Raw genomic sequence first — 19,220 nt, 5'->3', positions numbered from 1 at the left:
GCTGCCTTGTTTACTTCCTACTCTTCCTGCCTACTAGTCTTATAGCTTCTCGTCATTTAATAGCCAGTTCAGTCCCATCACATACTGAAATACTGCTGAAAATAACTTTAGTAAAACATTACTATATTAATTACATTTATTAATATAAATAAAATAATATTTTATTTTACTAAAGTAATATTCTTGTAATATGTGATTGTAGTATGTATCCAAACAATATAGTAGTATGTACAAGTACTCGTAAACAAATATATTTGTCTTAATGCACCTTCTCCCCTCTGAACCCCGAATATATATACACACATATGCACACAAAGCCATTATGTTATACTAAATATATGCTCCTTTGCAGTTTGTGTTTTTCTCTCATTAATACGTTATAGCCATCTTTCCATGTTATAGGTGTAATTTATGGTTTTTGAAGGATGCTGGTGTACTATGGTGTATCAGCAGTTTAATGTACGTAACTCTTTCCGTATTGATAGATATTTAAGATGTCTGTGTTTCTTTTTGTTACTGTTGTTGCCGTTACAGATAATGTGGTAGCAGACAACTGAGGAATTCTTGGGCACCTCAGCCTTTTATGATAGCATTGTTCCATAGAACTTTCTGCAATGATGGAAATGTTCTGTAATCTGTTTTCCAAAATGGTAGCTGCTAGCCACGTGTGACTTTTGAGCACTTGAAATTTGGCTAATGTGACTGAAGAACTGGAGTTTTAATTTTATTTAATTTTCATTAATTTAATTTCAAATGTAAATAGCCATATGAGGGTGGTGGCTACTGTGTTGGGCAGCCCAGCCCTAGAATCATTCCCTTCCTCTGAAAAATGAAAAGCAGTCATTATTATACTATTTAGTATTTGCAGTTATCAAAGATTGAATTGTTTTCTTGTTCTTATATCTTAATTTCTGTCTATAGAAATTATTTTTTATGATTTTAACCTTCAAAGTTGAGTTTGGGGGGCTTCCCTGGTGGCGCAGTGGTTGGGGGTCCGCCTGCTGATGCGGGGGCCGCGGGTTCGTGCCCCGGTCCGGGAGGATCCCACGTGCCGTGGGGCGGCGGGGCCGGTGGGCCGTGGCCGCTGGGCCTGCGCGTCCGGAGCCTGTGCTCCGTGGCGGCAGGGGCTGCGGCGGTGAGGGGACCGCGTACCACAGAGGAAAAAAAAAAAAAAAAGTTGAGTTTGGCTTTTTCAGTCAATAATGGTGGAGATTTTAATTGTGAGTTCCTTGACTAGACTGTAAACTACTTGAGAACAGGGACTGTCTTCTCAGTTGTGTCGTAAAGCCTAACACAGCACCCAGTGTGCAATTGTCCCTCAAATATTTTTGATTGTTAGGTGTATAACTCATAGGAGAGTTTACTGTTACTATTGATTGAGAAATATTCTAGAAGTTGTTCTTTTAAAAAATCCTACATAACATTTTGTTTTCTTACTTGCTAGTTACTTTTAAAGCAGAGTATGAAATACTGGGTCAGGGGTCTCCAAGACTATGCCCAGGTTTGTTGATTTGCTTTAAGGACTCACAGGACCCAGTACTTAGTTGCAACCACAACTATGATTTATTACAGCTAAAGGGTAAAAGCAAAATCAGCAAGGGCAAAGGTTCATTGGGTGAAGTCCAGAAGAAACTGGGCACAAGTTTCCAAAAGTCCTCTCCCAGTGGAGTCACACAAAATGCACTTAATTCCGCCAGCATGGAATCGTGACAGCACATGTGGAGTGTTGTCTAGTATGGAAGCACATTAGAGATCTGTGCCCAAGGGTTTTATTGGGGGCTGGTCAGTTTAGGCACAGTGTTGTATACTGTGTTTGTACAAAGAGTTTAGGCACATTCCTATTAGTAAAGAATGGTAGGAACCCTACCAAAATCCATTTTCTGAGACTCTATCCAAAGGCTAACTTTGCAAGCAGGCTTTTTAAGGATGCCATTCTCAAGCCTGCTATGTTAACTCGTTTCTGCACAAATATTTACTTAAATCTTGATTAATTTGGGCTGTGTTTTATATTTTTAAGTAGTAGGTCCTGACAATTTCCTCTCATATTCTCCTTTTTGATATTTGAGTATATCAAATATATATATACCTTAAACATCTACTCAGTAGGTGGTTATCATTCTCTTATTGAGCACCTCTGGTTACAGAAAGCTTAGTGCCCCCTGAGGCATCCCATTCAATTCTCTAAAAATTTCTCTTAAAACTTCTTTTCCATATTAAACCCAAGTATGCCCTTCAGTTTGGGCCTTGGGATTACATGAAACAAACCTAGTTTGTCCTTTATATGTTACCCTTTAAATATTCACAGATAACTTGTCTGTCTTCAATTCTTCTGTAGTACAGGAACACAGAGTTTTCTGTTTCTCTTTGCCCTTTTTTCTTTGTGGTTATAACAACAAATTCTATTTACAGTATGTTTTTTTTCCTGGCATATGTTTTGCACATTGTATTGGTGTTTTATAATATGGAGGTTTTTATTGTGTTTTGCTTTTTTTTTAGCTGATTTACTCTGACATGATATTGTATGTATATTGGGGGGAATCTTGTCTCCTAAATTTTATTGAATTTCTGATTTTTTAAAAAAATACATTTATGTAATGAGACTCCTAGATTAGAAGATTTTTAATGTTTTATTATGAAAAATTTCAAACATATTCAAAAGTGGATAGATAGTATAATAAACCTGATGAATCCATCCCTTAGCCTCAACAGTTATCATTCCATAGCTGGCCTGTATCTCTTGTACTCTCCACTCTCCAGTCCCCAACTCAGAAGTGTTATTTTGAAGCAAATCCCAGATTAGAGCTAAACTTCTTAAATGAAGTTTGAAATTTTTCTGTTTAGAAACATTGTATCACCTTTTACTCCCCCATAATTGTGTGAGAATATCTGTTTCACTGTATGTTTACATTGTTTTAGAAGTTAAAAATATTTTAAACTTTAGTATGTGAGAAAATTATCTTGTTATAATTTTCAGTTTTAAAAATTAGTAGTGAGATTTAAAGTTTTTATTCGCTCCTTTTCTTTTTCTCTTTGAGTTTTAGATATATATGCTGTGTCCGTTTTGGAGGGGGAAATCTTTATGTATCTTAAGAATTTTTGCATTCTTTATTTCAAGTATCAAATCACTGGTTGAAAAATCTCGTGTGTGTGTGTGTGTGTGTGTGTGTGTGTGTGTGTGTGTGTGTGTGTGTGTGTGTGTTTCATAGCTGACTGTTAGTGAGTGCTTTACTGTGTGGCAGAGATTGGGTTAGTTTGGGTGTAGAATTCTGCATTGGGACCCATTTTTATTCAAAATCTTTTTTGTTTTCTTCCACTGCTTCTATAGGTTGCAGTGTTGCTGTGGAGAAATCCAAAGTTATTCTGATTCCTGAAATCCTGAGTATATGTTTATGTGAACCTAATTTTTGTTTTTATTTTTCCTCTCTGGAAGCTTTCAGAATCTTCTCTTTGCCCCATACTCTGTAATTTCAATGCCGATGTGTATTAGTGTGAATCTTTTTTCCTCTGTTGTGCTGGATAACTGGTGGCTCTTTTAATCTGGAAATCCAGGTCCTTGAATTCTGGGGAATTTTCTTTGTTATTTTGTCATTAATTTCTTTCCCTCTACTGACCTTGATCTTTCTTTCTATAACTTCTCTTGCTTGGACCTTGAATTCTGTACTGGTCTTATATTTTTCTTATCTTTTGTTCCCCTATTTTCTTCTCTCTACATTTTTAGTCCACTTTTGAGGAGAATTTCCTTAACTTTATCTTTCAACTGTTGTTGAATTTTTTTGTTGTGCTAATATGTGTTTAAATTCAGTAGCTCTTTTTGTTTTCTAAATGTTCTTGAATTGTAGCCATCTTTACTTTCATTGTTTTAATGCATAGTGAGCTATTTTCTTTCTAGAGGGCATGTAAATATTCACTTAACATTTCTTCTAGATTCTTTAATCATTATTTCTCTTTGATATTTAATTCCTGAATCCATTTGGAATTTTTTTCTTACGTGGTAACGTGTTAGGATTTCTCCTCCCCGTTAATAATCAGTTTTTCTAAAAACCATTCATGGATGAATCATCATCATCTTTTTTTTTTTCTTTCAGTTTGTACTGTCTGCTTCTATCATGGGTGTCACTGTCAGTGTTTTCTTACTAACATTCATCTCTCTAGTCTAATATTATTCCTTGATGCAGAAGATTATGCAGGATAGGAGTTTACTAAATCTGTTTTTTGTCATTCCTTAACAATACACTGTCTACTCCAAGCAATTGAATGTCTTCTTATTCATTGTTGCAAGACATTTATATCAATCCTTTTTTATGTTTCTGGCTTTTTTCATTAATTTTACTTCATTCTGGGTGTGAATCTTTTTGGTTAATATAGCTTTCTAGTCAGGTCATTTGTTTACCATTATTCATGTAAACCCTATTTAATGTTAAGGCTTTCATTTGAGACTGAATTGGGACCTTATAAATACAATTCATGGTATAAAATACCTACCACTTATTTATACTTCAAAGGTTTTTTGTCACTGAAGAAGGAAAGTGAGGATTTGGAGTCATACTTTATGTTCAGCCAATTTGTATTGACCATTTAATCTTTTTTTCCCTCAAATGTAGTATGAATTGGCTCATGTTTACCATTGTCAGTCTTGCATAGTTTTTCATATTCCAGTAAACTGATCTGACTGTCATAGCTTTGGGATCCTTGAGCAATGTACTATTTTAATACATTCAAAGCATTGACTCTCTCTAGTTTTATTACATAGTTGCTTATCTCACTGAGCTGTATTTAATTATATCTCATTGTTGGAGGGCATTCAGACTCCTCCTTTCAACTCTCCGACTTAAGACTTACTGTCAGTGACATATGCAGTAGTAGAAATCGACTGTACCGAATTGAAAGGAAAAATACACACATTATACTTTACTTAACAGGATATTGGCTTTTCACTTTTGTTCTACCAGTCAGACTACCAAAGATTTAGATCTTACCATGATAGAAACGTAAAACCGCCTTTTTTTAGGAAGGAAATTTTATACTTTCAGGAATTCAGTCATTATAGTTATCATTTATAGCAAGTTGTTAAAATGTTAGCAATTGAAAGAAGTTGTGGTTATACTCCTTTTTCCCACTGGTGATTACATACTAAGTGTGACTATTACTTTATAATTTAAGTTTTCTTATACCATGTTCTAAATACATAAATTGCCAGACTCTGAGAGATAATTAAATTCAGAAGACTAAGGAGGCTAACCTAGAAATTAAGTTTAGGTTGAGAAAGGTCATGATTATTTTCTTCCAGGTATTTCAGACTCCTCAAGTGATATGATACTTGACTTTATCCATTCTAGTTTGTCGTATATCCTCTTTTTTTCCATACTTTGAGCTCCTGTGTTGCTGAACTTATTTTTCTACGTACTGGGAAATTCTTACCTCAGATTCTGAAGATGTCCTGGTAACATTTTGATATCCTGGTAACACTTACCTAACAGGTAAATTTTTCTGATTCAAAGTTAATTTGGTCAGAGTACTATCTTTAAGTACTTTTCTTTTCAAGTGGTAGGCTTTTAATAATTGGGTACCGAATGAAATAGCTGCAACACTATTATAAGATCCATCTTGCAAATAGAATTTGAGCAGATAAAGGAATTAGGAGTAGTTTATGCATTCTAAAAGCACTTACGGTATGCTGGAACCTGAGATTCAAAGGTGAGGAAGATGCCATCCCTACTTTTGGTAAGGCAAAGTGGCAAGTACCTGGGCTCTTCAGAGTTAAATTGCTTTGCTCTAGTGCTACCTCCAGTACATACTAGCTCTGTTACCTTGAGCACATTATTTGGCCTTTACAAGCTTCAGTTTTGTCATTTCAAACATGATAATCATGATTTCTATAAAGTGCTAAGGAGAGCATTTACAGTCGCTGTTCAATAGATGTTAGCTGTTACTGTTGGAGGAGTCATTATGGATCAGCTGCTCAGGCTGAACTGGAATAAGGCTAGAGTGAATATCAGATAGAAAGAAGATTGCCCAGTGGGAGGAATCTTCTAGATACCTATCTTCCCTTGACCTTATCTGACTCTCAAAGGTTAAACTTCAAGACCCTAGACCACTTATTTAATTATATGCTGTGATATAAATATAATATGAACCACAGAAGGAAAAAATTATACTGTGTTTACATTACTGTAATGTTGCTGTGTTTCTGCAGATTCCTTACAAGTAAAGGCAACAATTAGTTTTTCAGCACATCCCTCAATGGACTGCTTTTCACTGTATTACTTAAATAATAAGTAGATACCAAAGTAGACATGTCATATAATTGAGGAAGGTCGAATTAACTAATGTTAAAAAAAAATCATAGTACATTATGCCCCTTTTTTGTAGAATAATTTTAAAAAATTTCTGTCAGTGTTAAAATTATTAAAGAATGTATTTATGCTTTTTTTTATATGTACCATCCTAGCATATTCACTCTTTGTTTTATAAAATTTCATGTTTTTCTGAATCATGGTGTAGTACACCTGAAACTAACACAGTATTATAAATCAAATATACTTCAATAAAAAATTTTTTTTTAAATTCATGTTTTATCTTTTCATTTCTAACTTAACACATACTGTTATCTTACCACTGTTTTATAAATGGCAAATACACTTGTGTAGATAGATTACTTCCATTTTTTCACAGGAGAGAGTCTTGTGCAAAGATGGTTCAGCACTTATCCAAGGATATGTATAAAATAGGATCTAAGAATGTGCTTTTGTAGTTCAGGTCTAGTTTTGTAAAACATAAGTCTAAAAAGTTAAAGAAAACCAGATATTGCTTTGGATTTTTGCCTCTTACTTCCATAAGATGATCATGCCTTGAATTATTTTCTTCACTGGTATCTTAATTTTTAATACTAATTTATAGCTATATCTCTTATATAGTATTAAAGTATGAGTCTCTCATGCTTTTAAAGAAGAGGGTAGTTATAAACATTTATTATATCTCTCATCTGAAAACTAAAATGAATAATAACAAAGCCCTTTGTATTCTCAATTTATAAGTGGATAGCCTACTCATGATTTTCATTATAGAACTCTCTGAAAGATTATGCTACTTTCTGTATAGCCTCATACAGTGTTGCCAACATGGATATTTTTCGTGGAACCCAGAGTTAAATTTTTCTACTCTGTTCTTTATATGATTGACTCCAGGTAGGTACTGGGTTTTGTCTCTCCTGCTTACTTTTTCTGGATGTTTTGTCTGATTATAGGGAGAAGACTTACATAATAGCTCTTTATCCTATTATGTACAGCCTGAAATCTTCTATCATTTTCACTTCCGCCAGGATAGAATAGAGGGGTGAACTGAGACGTCGACTTCCATCCTCATTCTGCCACCAACTAACTGTGTGATCCCTCTGTGCCTCACTTCCATCATCTGTAATATAAAGTCATTTACCTAAATGAACTCGACAAGACTCTTCTGACTCTTAAAAAACATCTCATGGTTCTTTTTAAAATTGTGGTGTAAAACACGTAACATGAACTATACCTTCTTATCAAAATGTTAGGTATACTGTATACAATTTTTCATCTTGCAAGACTGAATATCTGTACCCATTGAACAGCAAGTCCCCATTTCCCCCTTCCCCCAGCCCCTGACAACCACCATTCTACTTTCTTTTTTTAAGACTGACTACTTTAGATAGTTATACAAGTAGAACCATGTGATATTTGTCCTTCTGTGACTGGCTTGTTTCACATAGCATAATGTCCTCAAGATTTATCCATACTGTAGTATATGACAGGATTTCCTTTTTTAAGGCTGAGTAATAGTCCATTGTGTGTGTATACCACATTTTATTTATCCATCCATCCACTGATGGATATTTAGGTTATTTCCATCTCTTAGCTATTGTGAATAATGCTGCAGTGAACATGGGGGTGCTAATATCTCTTTGAGATCCTGATTTCAATTCCTTTGAAATATTTCAGTTATTTGAAACATTTTAAAATACTCATGTGTATTTTATTATAAAAACTAACAGTGCCAAGTTAAACAAGTCAAACAATTCAAGTTTGTTTATATTCCATAAAATATTACAGAAAATTGTGTTTCAATAAAGAAGACTCGTTTCAGAACAGGCAGCTAATAGCAACTGAGCATTTAATGTTTTTTTGTGAATAAATTTTAAAAGAGACTACTGCCTGTCCTGAATTTCCAGAAGTGGGATTGCTGGATCGTACGTTAGTTTTATTTTTAATTTTTTGAGGAACCTCCGTACGGTTTTTCATAGTGACTGCACCATTTTACATTCTGCCAACAGTGTACAAGGATTCCAGTTTTTCTACATCCTTGCCAACACCTGTTATTTTCTAGTTTACTGGTAATGGCCATTCTAACAGGTATGAGGTGATATCTCACTGTGGTTTTGATTTGCATTTCCCTGATGATTAGTGATATTAAGCATCTTTTCATATACCTGTGGCCATTTGTATTTCTTCTTTGGAAAATGTCTATTCAAGTCCTTTGCTCATTTTTTTAATCAGGTTATTTGTTTGTTTATATTTTTCTTGTTGAATTGTAGGGTTTCCTGGTATGTCTTGGGTATTAACCCCTTATCAAATATATGGTTTGCAATTTTTTTTATTATTCCATATGTTGCCTTTTTTTACTATGTTTTCTTGGCTGTACAGAAGCTTTTCAGTTTGAAGTAGGCCTACTTGTCTGTTTTTGCTTTTGTTGCTTGTGCATTTGGTGTCATATACAAGAAATCATTGCCAGGAGCAAAGTTAGGAAGTTTTTACCCTATGTTTTCTTCTAGGAGATTTATAGTTTCAGGTCTTATGTTTAAGTCTTTAATTCATTTTGAGTTGATTTTTGTGTATGGTGTAAGATAAGGGTCCAATATCCTTCTTTTGCATGCAGATATCCAGTTTTCCCTGGATTTGTTGCAGAGACTATCCTCTTCTCATTGTATATCCTTGGCTCCTTGTCATAAATTAATTGATCGTATATACATAGGTTTATTTCTGGGCCCTCTATTCTATTCCATTGGTTTATATGTTTGTCCTTGTGCCAGTATCATACTGTTTTGATTACTGTAACTTTGTAATATGTTTTGAGGTTATTCAGGGTCCTTTGTGGTTCCATATGAATTTTATGATTGTTTTTCTATTGTGCAAAAATAAAATTCCATTGGGATTTTGACAGGGATTACATTGAATTTGTAGACTTTTATGGGTAGCATGGACATTTTAACAATATTAGGTCTTCAGATCTATGAACGCAAGATGTCTTTCCATTTATTTGTGTTGTCTTTAATTTCTTTAAGCAATGTTTTGTAGTTTTCAATATTCAAGTCTTTAACCTTGTAGTTAAGTTTATTCCTAAGTATTTTATTCTTTTTGAGCTATTGTAAATGCGATTGTTTCCTTAATTTTCTTTTTGGATTGTTCATTGTTAGTGTATAGAAACACAACTGATTTTTTTTTTTTTGCGGTACGTGGGCCTCTCACTGTTGTGGCCTCTCCCGTTGCGGAGCACAGGCTCTGGACACGCAGGCCCAGCGGCCATGGCTCTTGGGCCTAGCCACTCCGCGACATGTGGGATCCTCCTGGACTGGGGCACGAACCCGCATCCCCTGCATCGGCAGGCGGACTCCCAACCACTGTGCCACCAGGAAGCCCCACAACTGATTTTTAATGTTTGTTTTGTATCCTGCAACTCTCCTGAATTCATTTACTAGTTTTAATTAACTTTTTGGTATGTGGAATCACTAGAGTTTTCTACATACAAGATCATGTTATCACAGAGATAATTTTACTTCCTCCTTTTTTTTTTCTTTTTTGGCTGCGTTGGGTCTCAGTTGCAGCACACAGGATCTTTGTTGCAGCATGCAGTATCCTCCATTGTGGTGTGCAAGCTCTTTATTGTTGCACACAGGCTTCTCTCTAGTTGTGGTGTGCAGGTTTTCTCTCTCCAGTTGTGGCGTGTGGGCTCCAGAGTACACGGGCTCTGTAGTTGCAGCATGTGGGCTCTCTAGTTGAAGCACGTGGGCTCAGTAGTTGTGGCACACGGGCTTAGTTGCCCTGTGACATGTGGGATCTTAGTTCCGCAACCAGGGATCAAACCCGTGTCCCCAGCATTGGAAGGTGTATTCTTTACCACTGGACCACCAGGGAAGTCCCTACTTTTTCCTTTCTGATTTGGATGACTTTCATTTTTTTTTCTCACCTAGTTGTTCTGCGTAGAATTTCTGGTACTATGTTGAATAGAAATGGCAAGAGTGGGCACCCTTGCCTTATTCCTGATCTTAGAGGAAAAGTTTTTCATTTTTATTTTTCAGTATGATATTAGCTGTGGGCTTTTCATAGTCATAGAGCCTTTATTATTTTGAGGTAAGTTTCTTCCGTTCCTAGTTTAGTAAATGTTTTTGTCATGAAAGTGTGCTGAGTTTTGTCAAACACTTTTTCTGTGAATATTGAGATGATCATGAGATTTTTATCTTTCATTCTATTAATGTAGTTTATAACATTGATTGATTTTCATGTTGAACCATCCTTGCACTCCAGGGATAAATCCCATTTAGTCATGATTTATGATCCTTTCAATGTGTTGTTGAATTCTGTTTACTAGTATTTTGTTGAGTCTTTTTGCATCTGTGTTCATTAGGGATGTTTGCCTGTAGTTTTCTTTTCTTGTAATGTCTTTGTCTGGTTTTAGTATGAGAATAATGCTGGTCTCATATAATGAGTCCAGAAGTGTTCCCACCTCTTCAATTTTTAGGGACGAGTTTAAGAAGGATTGGTGTTAATTCTTCTTTAAATGTTTGGTGGAATTCACATGTGAAGTTATCTGGTCCTGGGCTTTTCTATGTTGGGAGGTTTTTGATTACTGACTCAATCTCCTTCTTTATAATTGGTCTGTTCAGATTTTCTATTTCTTCATGATTCAGTCTTCGTGAGAAGTATATTTCTAGGAATTTAGCCTTTTCTTCTAGGTTATCCCATTTATTGTAGTATAATTGTATATGGTTGTCTCAAAATCCATCGTATTGTTTTGGTATCAGTTATGTCTCTTCTTTCATTTCTGATTTTATTTGAGTCTTCTCTCTTTTTTTCTTAGTCTAGCTAAAGGGTTGTCAATTTTGTTGATGTTCTAAAATACTAACTTTTAATTTTGTTGATTTTTTTCTGTTATTTACTTCATTTATTTCTACTTTAATTTCCATTATTTCCTTCCCTCTGCTAACTTGGAACTTAGTTTATTCTTCTTTTTCTAGTTCCTTGAGGTATAAGATTAGAGTATTTATTTGAGATACTTTTTCTTTTTTAAAATTGAAATATAGTTGACTTACACTATTACACTAATCTCAGGTGTGTAACATAGTGATTCGAAATTTTTATAGATTATACTCCATTTATAGTAATTATAAAATATTGGCTGGATTCCCTGTGCTGTACAATATATCCTTGTAGTTTATTTATTTATTTATTTATTTATTTATTTGTGGTACGCGGGCCTCTCACTGTTGTGGCCTCTCCCGTTGCGGAGCACAGGCTCCGGACGTGCAGGCTCAGCGGCCATGGCTCGCAGGCCCAGACGCTCTGTGGCATGTGGGATCTTCCCAGACCGGGGCACGAACCCATGTCCCCTGCATCTGCAGGCGGACTCTCAACCACTGCGCCACCAGGGAAGCCCTAGTTTATTTATTTTATACATAGTAGTTTGTATAAACTTAATCCCCTATCCTTATATTGCCCCTCCCCTCTTCCCTCTTCCCACCAGTAATGACTAGTTTGTTCTCTATATCTGTTAATCTGTTTCCTTTTTGTTATATTTACTAGTTTGTTTTATTTTTTAGATTCTACATGTAAGTGATAGCATACAGTATTTGTCTTTCTCTGTCTGACTTATTTCATTAAGCATAGACCATCCAGGTCCATCCATTTTGTTGCAAATGGAAAAATTTTATTCTTTATTTATGGCTGAGTAGTATTCCATTGTGTGTATGTATATATGTGTGTGTGTCTATGTCACATGTTTTTTATCCATTCATCTGTTGATGAACAGTGTGTTATTTAGTTTCTATGTATTTGTGAATTTTCCTGTGTTCTTACTAATATTTATTTCTAGATTCACTCCACTGTGGTAAGAAAAGATACTTAGTATGATTTCAGTCTTCTTAAATTTGTTATTTTGTGACCTAACATGTGGATCTTTCCTGGAGAATGTTGTGTATGCACTTGAGAAGAATTTGTATTTTCTTGCTGTTGGATGGAATGCTCTGTATATGTCTGTTAGTTTCATTCGGTCCATAGTGTTGTTCATGTCCTCTGTTTTCTTATTGATCTTCTGTCTGGATGTTCTATTTATTATTGAAAGTGGAGTAATGAAATCTATTATATGTGTTGGTATCTATTTCTCCGTTCAGTTCTGTCAATATTTGCTTTGTATATTTGAGCATACTTATATTGCTCTGATGTTGGGTGCATATATATTTATAATTGTTTAACTTCCTGGTGAATTGACTCTTTTATCATTATATAATGTTCGTCTTTGTTTCTTGTGACAGTTTTTGACTTAGTCTATTTTGCATGATATAAGTTATGCTATCCTTGCTTTCTTTTAGAGGTTACTATTTGCATAGAGTATCTTTTTTTGTCATTTTATTTTTAGCCTATGTGTGTCCTGAAATATAAAGTAAATCTCTTGTAGACAGCATTTAGTTGTATCTTGTCTTTTAACTTTTAGCCACTCTGTCTTTTGATTGGGGAGTTTAATCCATTTACATTTAAAGTAATTCTAGATCAGGAAGGACGTAATATTGCCGTTTTGTTAACTGGTTTTTGTCTGAATTATAGCTGTTGTGTCCCTCTTTTCCTCTCTTTCAGTCTTTGTGTTTTGTTGATGTTTTTGTAGTGAAATACTTTGATTCCTTACTCATTATCTTTTATGTATCTTCTATAGGTATTTTCTTTGTGGTTACCATGGCACTTAACTGAAAAGACCTTACATGTATAATAGCCTATTTTAAGCTCGTAATAACTTAACTTTAATTGCATGTAAAAGTTCTACTTTTTCAACCCCCCCCCCATACTTTATGGTATTGATGTCACAACTTACATCTTTTTATGTTGTGTATCCATTAACATATCTTTATAGTTAGCTATTTATATTTATGTCTTTATCTCCTATTCTAGTATTAAAAGTGACATATTACAGTATTCTATATTTTTCTATACATTTACCTTTATCACTGAGCTTTATACTTTTATATATTTTTATGTTGCAATGTAATGTTCTTTCCTTTCAACTTGAAGGACTTCCTTTAGCATTTCTTGTAAGGGAGGCCTAGTGAATGAACTCCCTCGCTTTTGTTTATCTAGAAAAGTATTTCTCCTACATTTTTGAAAGAAAGTTTTGCTAGATATAGTATTCTTAGTTGGCTGGTTTTTTTTGTTTGATTGTTTGCACTTTGAATATATCATTCTGCATGCCCATCTGGCCTACAAGATTTCTGCTGAGAAACCTGCTGATAGTCTTATGGGAGGGGTTTCCTTAATGATTCCATCATTTGAAATCAAATTTTTTAAATCAAAGACTTGAATTCTGAAGGAGGGAGAGAAAACATTGAGTTTTATGAAACCAGGAGGTCTTGAGACAGTGAATTATAGGGCACTTGCCAGCTTATTTTAAATTTAAGGTAAAGGCAGAGTATTCATTCTCTGCATTTTTTGCTTCCAGAGAATAGAAGACTCAAGAGCAGAGGAATCAAGAGCCCATAATGACATCTCAAGTAAATCAATAAATACACATATGTCTTTTCATTTGGAAAACAACAGCTCAGACTTTATGCAAAAAATGTTTTCCACACATATATGTCTATATCTATGTTTTCCTAATGAAATAACACCTATTTTCTTTTTCCATTGATTTGAGAATTTAATATGTACTAGAATAGCCTCAAGATCTAAGATTATTTGCTGTAAAAATTTCCCACTTTGTTTTTTAATTTCTGAACTTACCAGAGAAAACTAAACACCCTTACATACTTCTTTAGGTCTGAGGATCATGAAGGAGGTGTACTCTTTAGCTTAAGTAGAATACTTTATTTCTTTCCTGACAATATAATTTAAACATTTGTTAAAAGCCATATAATTAAATACACTGTTTTGTAAAATGCCACTATATGTACTGATTGCCCTTCTCAGAACTAACAATCTGTCAAACTGTCTTGGTAGAGATCTTCCCAGAAGGAGTAATTCATTGAGGCCTGTGCAGTGTAATCTAAGATAACCTTTTTTAATTAAAATGGGGAGTTAAAAAGCCAATTCAAAAATTTGTTTCCTTTCGTTTGCTCAAGGTGAGGGTGCTGGAACTTCTGTTCCAATAGAGCCCCAGCAGTTGTTAAAAACATCATAACTTCTGCCTGTGTGTTGTGTGTCTGTAGCCATTACATGTGTAGCTCCAAATGCCGCTGTGGTATGTGATGGTCAGGCCCATTAATGAGTCAGTGTTTAACTGTCACTTTTTTGTTGGTAGGGTTAGGAGGATTTTTTTTTTCCTTCTTGAGATTGAATTAAAATAGATGTCTTCTAAGCTTAGAAGGAACAAGTTTTCTAAGACTACAGCAGATAGAGGAAATTTATCAATTTCTGGGTAACAAACTTGTCAAATGCACTATAAGGAAAATAAAATTTTTTTGGCATTGCATTTTGTGCCATCAAGTAGAGATCCTTGCTCATAATAGGTGTTCACTTAATGATTTTAAAATGTAGTTTTATATATTTATTAAAAATAATAAAATATACATATAAATATATTTTATATATATTTATAATATATAACTCACATGCCATTTAATTAATTCATTCAAAGTGTACAAAGTGACTTTTAGTATATTCACAGAATTGTGCAACCGTAATGACAGATAATTTAAGAACATTTTCATCACCACCAAAAGAAACATTGTACCCATTAGCAGTCACTCCCCATTTTCTCCTATACCTTCCCGATCCTAAGCAATTACTTTCTGTCTCTGTAGATTTGCCTATTCTGGACATTTCATATAAATGGATCATATAATATGTGGTCTTTTGTGACTGGCTTCTTTTACTTCACTCGATGTTTTCATGGTTCATCCATGTTGATTACTTTTTCATGGCAGAATAATATTCTATCATATGGATATGCTGTATTTTATTTATCCCTTCATCAGTTGATGGATATTTGGGTTGTTTCCACTGTTTGGCTATTATTAATTATACCTCTGTGAACATTCACATGTAAGTTTTCGTGTGGATGTATGTTTTAATTTCTCTTGGGTAGGTACTTAGGAGTACAGTTACTAGATCATATGGTAATTCTGTTTAACCAGTTGAGAAACTGTCAGACTGTTTTCCAAAGGGGCTGCACCATTTCACTTTCCCACTGGCAGTGTATGAAGGTCCCAATTTCTCCACATCCTTGCTAACACTTAATGTGGTTTCAAGCCATCGTATTGGGTATGAAGTCATGCATCATTTGATTTTGATTTGCATTTATGTCATGGCTAATGCTGATTGAGTATCTTTTCATGTTTTTTTTTGGCCATTTTTTTATCTTCTTTGGAGAAGTATCTCTTTAGATCCTTTGCTCTTTTAAAATTGAGTCATTTGTCCTTTATTATGGAGTTGTATGAATTCTTCATATATTCTGGATGTAAGTTCCTCATTAGATATATGATTTGCAAATATTTTCTTCCATTCTGTGGGTTGTTCTTTTCATTTTCTTTATAGCGTCTTTTGAAGGACAAATATTTTTAATTTGATGAAATGTTTTGTTTTCTTTTGTTGCTCATACTTTTGGTGTCATATCTAAGAAGGCTTTGCCTAACTCAAGGTCACAAAGATTTACTCCTATATTTTCTTTAAGAGCTTTACAGTTTTTGCTCCTACATTCAGGTCTGAAATCTATTTTGAGTTAATTTTTACATGTGGTGTGAGGAAGGGGTCCAAATTAATTCTTTTGCATGTGGAAATACAGTTGTCAAAAATCAAACACCATTTTTCAAAGAGACTCTTCTTTCTGCATTGTATTTTCTTGGCCTTTCTGTCTAAAATCAATTGACTTAAATGTAACGATTTATTTCTAGACTGTGAGTTCTATTTCATTGATCTATATTTATATCCTCATGTCAGTACCACACTATTTTGACTGCTGTAACTTTGTAATAAATTTTGAATTTGGGAAGGTTGAATCTTCAAATTTTGCTCCTTTTGAAGATTGTTTTGGCTCTTCAGGATCACTTGTTTTCAAATGAATTTTAGGATCAATTTCTGAATTTTGGCAAAGAGGCTACCTGGGATTTTGATAGGGATTGCATTGAATATGTAGATGTATTTGGGAAATAGTACCATTTTAACAATATTAAGTCTTTTGATCCACAAATGATTTTGCTCTTCTTATTTTATTGTGTCATGCATAGGGATTGAAGTATGAACGTGGAGGGAAATTTTTGTCCATTAACCCCCCCTATATTACAATTGGTTTTAATTATTTTACATTGGAATAACCATTGAATATTTCACTATGCTACTCATTAGAACTGTAAGCTTCTTTAGGGCAGGATATGTATTAATTATTTTTGTATTGCTGAGAGTTTATGTCATAGTTGTTTAAGAAAAGCATTTTTTTAACACCAAAAAACCCCTGTAATATGTATATGTGTATAAAGGGATAGAACAAGGGCTCACAGGTAATTATAAAAGAGATAGAATATTAGCAGTACTTTGAAATTACCATTAATAACAAATGGCTAACTGACATTTTTTTAGGCTTTTAATTCATAGTATTCATAGTATTCATAGTAATTCATAGTAATTCATAGTATTCATTTGGAGAAAAATGAAATATTGCTTTATCGATTGATTTCTTTTAAAAGGCATAATTTATACGTTCTTTAAACTCATTTTAGGTACCAAATCTGATTCCAGTTTTGATGTTCAAATTAGGAAGACCACTGGAACCTGTGTTATACAATGATATATTGTATACTTTGCCTACACTTGGTGTTCACAAGGTTTGTATATTAAGCGACTTACTTTGGGGCAAAAAGAAAGTGAGACATGAATTTTGTTTGTTGTCATGTGAAATTTTGACCCTTTAATTTTGCCTTGATCACTGCTTCCCTTGTTGGGCCAAACATTTTTGTTACAATATTTAAGAATTAATTTTTAAAAATCATTTTCATCAAGTTTTCCCATTGGCTGTTGTCTGAGATTGGGTCTTTATGCCCCCAGAATTGCTAACTAGCTCCTCCCAAAGCTATCTCCAACCTCTGAGGAGATGGGTAATACTGTAGTAAGCTTCCGTTTCAGTCTTTATTTTATAATAAGAGGTTTTGAAGTTCCTTTGGTAACCTTGGGGTTATCCACATTTGCATTTATGAAACCAAAGTTTCTTCAATGTTTGCTAGGTGTGCATAGGACAAATTCTACGAGTAATTCAACTTCTTGGAACCACTCCGCAACTAAAAGCTGTCACTTTGCGCTTGTTGACTTCTTTGTGGGAAAAACAGGTAAGCTCAGATATACACTTGTATGAGTAGTAAGTATGTCCCTTTCACTGAAGAAAGGTAATTTTGTCATTATGCATGACACTTCTTTGATATAGTAATATTAGTGAGTGACATCAATGATTGCATTGAGAAATTTTGATTTAGTGTACTTTTGATCTATAATGTGGTCAGTTGTGATTGACTCTCAGAAATTGAGAATAGAAAATAATCTTATTTCCTTAATTCTGAAATTTATTTATCCATTTGTGTGGAAAAAGTGATAGAAATATAAGTGATTAGAGCCTTTGTAATTAGAGTGAGATTTTGCCACTTTTTTCTTGTTTTATGAAATGAACAGTACATGGATCTGTAAGAAAATCCCCAGCAATCATAACAGCATTCTTTTTTTTCTGATTAGATGAAACACATTATAATTTGCAATGCAGATGTAAGATTTAGATGTGAAAATGCTGCATAAAAGGAGACAATTATTATTCAACTCAAGTTGTGAAATTACCTTTTTTGTAAAATTGCCTTTTTAGGATCGTGTCTATCCTGAACTGCAGCGTTTCATGGCCATGTCCGATGTGCCCTCTCTGTCTGTGCGCAAGGAGGTCCAATGGGAGAAACTGATAGCTAAAGCAGCATCGATCAGAGATATATGTAAGCAAAGGTAAGACATGCTTGACCTTTGGGAATGTATATCATGATATATTATTTTGCATTTAATTTTTTTATTGCAAGCAAGAAGCAAGGAAAGATAGGCAGAGGATGTTTGAATAAGAATAAATGAATATTAAAGTCAAATTGTCTGATTGTAAAATTTAGTAACATCAGACAATAGCTTTGAGTAGCAGGCATGTCTTTTCAGGTCTAGACTTATATCTAGGTTTAGAGGCTATTTATATATCCTTTTCTGTGTAATAATTTAATGTTGTGATAAAACATATGATGTTACATTTTCTATTTTTCTATATATAAATTCCTGAAACCTAAGCAGTGGATTATCAGTCAAATTCTTTCTTATATTCTCCCTATGTTATGCTGATTTTTATAAGATGTTCTAATAGAGAAGGCCTTATTTGTAACTCATTGAATGGAATTAATTATTAGGAATTATGACAAGGAGGGAAATGACCTTGAATTCCTGTGTATGCTTTAGGAAGACATGAAGATGTTAGGGAGATGACTCTGCTATTCTAGGTTATGGGTTAATAACTAGGCAGGAGGTGACAAGACTGAAATAACACTAAGCAAAGCTCCACCTTGCCAGATTTCTATTTTCTTGAATTAGGGTAAGGCCAAAATCTTAGAGAGGAAATAGATTTGATACATTTGAAATGAGTTATAATCCTGCAGTTTCATATATTGATTGAGCCACTGCACTGTAGAATTCTTGGAGCATCATTCTACTTTTGTCAATGATGACACTGTGAGTGGTACTTCCTGAAGCTGTGCAGTGAATGGGTTGGCCCAGATGCTGATAATGTGGATGATTTCCATTTCAAGTAAAATCTTGGATCAGACTGTATTTAAGCCTCAGCAGTTCTGCCTCTTTTCTAAGCTTCAGCCTTTTGGCAACACAAAAAACATCTTAGTCTAAAAGTTACACACGTGTTAACCCAAGACTTAAGAGTTTAGATTCTCTTGAGGTATTGGCATGGAAAAAATTTAGAGATGATAGCCGACATTTTAATTTTACATA

The 19,220-nt window shown here is 34.2% G+C and overlaps 1 protein-coding gene across 5 annotated transcripts in view; it reads left to right on the top strand.

The window, feature by feature from the left end:
• FOCAD (focadhesin) overlaps positions 1-19,220 on the top strand; it is a 313,712-nt gene that overhangs the window by 126,848 nt on the left and 167,644 nt on the right. For all 5 annotated transcript variants that reach the window (XM_019934890.3, XM_019934889.3, XM_019934891.3 and 2 more), the window contains exons 12-14: positions 16,934-17,038; positions 17,435-17,536; positions 18,058-18,188. In XM_019934890.3, the coding sequence (XP_019790449.1) occupies positions 16,934-17,038; positions 17,435-17,536; positions 18,058-18,188 (338 nt within the window). The remainder of the gene's footprint in view (positions 1-16,933; positions 17,039-17,434; positions 17,537-18,057; positions 18,189-19,220) is intronic.

The sequence above is a fragment of the Tursiops truncatus genome, chromosome 6 (assembly GCF_011762595.2).
Source record: "Tursiops truncatus isolate mTurTru1 chromosome 6, mTurTru1.mat.Y, whole genome shotgun sequence".
In the NCBI taxonomy this organism is placed as follows: domain Eukaryota; kingdom Metazoa; phylum Chordata; class Mammalia; order Artiodactyla; family Delphinidae; genus Tursiops; species Tursiops truncatus.
This window is presented reverse-complemented; position numbering and strand designations above follow the sequence as displayed.